At 63.3% G+C, this 3,396-nt stretch overlaps 1 protein-coding gene across 1 annotated transcript in view; it reads left to right on the forward strand.

The window, feature by feature from the left end:
• The window catches only part of DNAJB6 (DnaJ heat shock protein family (Hsp40) member B6), a 57,223-nt gene extending 54,767 nt beyond the window's left edge, over positions 1 to 2,456 (forward strand). Inside the window, exon 10 of the mRNA XM_011370391.2 lies at positions 1,065 to 2,456. Within this exon, the coding sequence (XP_011368693.1) occupies positions 1,065 to 1,147 (83 nt within the window). The 3' untranslated portion in view covers positions 1,148 to 2,456. The remainder of the gene's footprint in view (positions 1 to 1,064) is intronic.
• The last annotated feature ends 940 nt before the right edge of the window (positions 2,457 to 3,396 follow it).

Genomic DNA, 3,396 nt, shown 5'->3' on the forward strand with positions numbered 1-3,396 from the left:
CGGTCTTCTCCCCCACCCCAGCTGTGGCGGTGCAGAACCTTCCTGAACACATGGCCCGGGGGCGTGTACCTGGCAGCTGTGGCGCCACGTGGTGCCCTGGGGGCTGGGGCCGCAGAGTCAGCCAGGTCAGCTCCCCGTCGATGGTGCAGCGCTGGCGAGCTCACGGCCGTGGGGACCGAGGGGCCCTTGGAGCTTGCTGTGTTTGGGACAGGGAGGCGAGCCCACTCGGCCAGTCCCACTGGGCAGCGGGCAGATGGTGGTTATTAGCCTGGCGTGGGGAACGCGTCACGATGTGGGTGGCGTGGGCTCCCATCTGATGGTGATGGGGACCCTAGTTCACCTGTGATTATGATCCCACAAGGTGAGTCCCCAGAGCGGGTGGGTGGGAGCCATGCCTATGCATCGTGTCTGTCACCAGCCTGTGCCGAGGCCGCCTCGTCACTTACGATCCTGAGAACGCTTTGAGGTGATCTCTTCAGCAGGCCTGAGACACCGGCCCCCGTGACCCTGGCCTGGCTCCATTTTCTCTGCTGCAGTCAGGTCATTTAAATCGGTCGTTTGCCACCAAAATCTAACACCCGCCGTGTCCCGGGCCCCGTGCGCTCGTCCACCCGCAGATGTGGGGACGGCTCGCACAGCGCTCGGCCTGAGCCGGGGCCTCGTTCCTGACTGGATGAGGTCTGCAGGGGTGAGCGGTGCGTTTGTCCTCCATCCCCTTGGCCTCCGACTCGCTGCCTTTCAGCAACGACCAAGGAGTGACGGGCTCACCTGCAGCGCAGCAGGGCCTCTGGCCTGGGGGCAGTCAGCAGGTGGGCCGGGGCGGGCGTCCGTGAGGACCGGCGGGCGCAGGGCCGGGCTGCTCACGCCTGCACAGTGCTGGACTCTCAGTGACGTCAACGGTCGCACGGTCGACAGCTCGTGTTTGCTGGCTCCAGGCGCGGGCCAGGCGGAGGTGGAGACACGACCCCGTGTCACCGGTGTCCCTGCCGTGGGGACGGCCGGGACGTGCGTGCCTCTCGGGTCGCCGCTGCTCTGCGCAGTGTCTCACGGCCGTGTCTTCGTAGGGCCCAAGGAAGGCGGCAAGAGGAGGCAGCAGAAGCAGAGGGGCGAGTCGAAGAAGAGGAAGCCGGCTGCCGGGCGCCGCTAGGCGGGGCTCCGGGCGGCTCCGGGCGGCGCGGGCACCCTAGGCAGCGGCATCTGCTCCCCCGTCCCCAGACCCACCCCACAGCACTGGGGGTGCTGATCGCAGCCCATCGGACCGGGGCCGGCGGGGATGTGGTGTGGCGTCGGGGGGTGGGGGCCGGCGAGAGCACCTGCTGGCCGTCCCCGCTCGTCCCCGGCACACGGGCTGCGTGTCCTCCGTGTGGGTCGCACTCACTGCCCACCCGCTCGGCCGCCCCGTCGACGCCCGGAGTGTCTAGCTTTAGAGGCAGAGACCACGGGGCAGTCGGGCCAGCGCCCGAGCCCACGAAGTGACTTTCCTCCCGGCGGCGCAGCGTCGGGAGCTAGAGCTGGGTAAGTGCAGGTGACATGCAGGGGACGTGTGTCACGCCTGAGCCGCGACCGTGAGTGGCTTCCCTCCAGTTCGTGGAGCCGGTTTGGAGAGCGGCCCCGCCTCCCGCGTGGAGGACTTGGAATCACTCGGGTGAAACCTCCTGCCCTGGGTTTTCCGTGTTAAGCTCGGTCCTCTCCACGTCATCCAGATTGCACCCCAAATATGGTTTAACTTCCGCTAGATCCCATTTTTTTCCTTCGATCCGTGATTGTTCTTTTTCGCACATACAGAACTCTACAGAATTTTGTTTTGCCGTGCTGTTTCTGGCTCTGAGCTTTGGTTCTGCTGAGGAAAAATGGGTGCACTGTTCACACACGCACACACACGCGCACACACGCACGTGCACACGTGCCCCCAGGAGTACACGGAACTCAGTTTTTCAGTTTGTAAACATCGGCTGCTCTAAAAACCAGCTTATCCGAGCCACGCCCCCCCGCCTGTGATCGTGTCCCTGCCCCGCTGCCTAACCCCCGCCCCGCGCTCGCCGCCCCGCCCCCGCCCCGCCCCGCATGCGCCTCGCCTGCCGATTCCTCCTCCGATGAAGAATCCGTCCACGTGGCCTTTCCAGTGCTCCCTTGGAAATGAGGCATCGTGAAAAACTTGACGTTGTTGAAAAAGGCCAGAAACTTGAATCTCGCAGTGTTAAAACCGGGGCTCTTCGGGTGCAGTCCCCGTGGCAGTGTGTCCACTGTGGTCGGAAACCAGACAGGAGCGTGACCGTTGTGGTTTTACGGTGACTGTTACAGGGCTGTGTGCTGTGTTTGGTTTTGGTGGGAGGGGGTGTGGACTGTGGGGTGAATTGTGCACCGGTGTTTAATGCTTATTATGGAAAATGTAACCACGAAAGCATAAGGTATTTTAAGTGTCACCTGCGTAAATAAAATGTAAGCGTTACTGCGCACTGTTCATTTGCCGTTATTTATAAACATCAGTGAGTTGCAGTTACTAGTAATTAAGATTAAAAGCGGTTCTTCTCCATTTCCGTCTAAGATGACATTCCCGCCGAGTATCCGTGTGTAGAACCACTGGAAGACACCGGAGAGAAATGAGAGGGACCCGCTTTCCGACTGTCCTGGCTGTGGGCGGTGACGGTGGCAGGACCCGCCCAGCTCACGGCCGTGTCCTGGCGTCACGGCCTGGCTGTGACAAGGTGCCTCCGAGTGGGATGCATCTCAGCTCACAGGCCAGGACCTGTTTCCCACGGGGGCCTGGGGGGGCGGCCATCACGCAGGGTCAGCATGTGTGGGCTCGGGGCCGTCTCCCAGCTGTGCATGTGGCAATGTTCTTCAAACTCCTGGCCCCACGTTCTCACACGACCAGAGGGGTCCCCAAGCAGAGGGACAGAACCGCACCTGCAGGCCACTGTGCCAGCTTGGGCGGCTCCGCGGGCTCCTCCGCTGTGTGTGGCGAGTCGGCACCTGTGCTGCCTCCCGCTGGGGGTCTGCTCTGGAGAGGGCGTGAGGGTTGGACATGGGGTGGGGCGCGGGGGTACGTGGGGACTGTGGGGGCAGCTTTGGGAGGTGGCCAGGGGTGGTGCCCCTGGGTGCCACCTTGTGACCTTCCTGCTGTGGTTTGTGGGGTGCCCTGTAAACACAGGGCAGGAGGGTGTGGGGATCAGGCTTCAGCCTCCAGTTGCAGCTCCTTGACAGAGGGGCCCCTTCGGGGACAGCTGTGGGGCTGGGAGGGGTGGGGGCCGGGCCGCAAGGACCTCGTGCTCCCCGCCCCACGGCCGCGTGGCCCTCCCGTGTGGGGAAGCGTGAGGGCCGTGACGCTCACGTCAGTTAGTACTTCTGAGCGTTCTTTTTGAAACGCTGATGTGTTCGTGGGAAATTACAGATTGT

Source organism: Pteropus vampyrus, unplaced genomic scaffold (genome assembly GCF_000151845.1).
Source record: "Pteropus vampyrus isolate Shadow unplaced genomic scaffold, Pvam_2.0 Scaffold168, whole genome shotgun sequence".
Classification (NCBI taxonomy): Eukaryota; Metazoa; Chordata; class Mammalia; order Chiroptera; family Pteropodidae; genus Pteropus; species Pteropus vampyrus.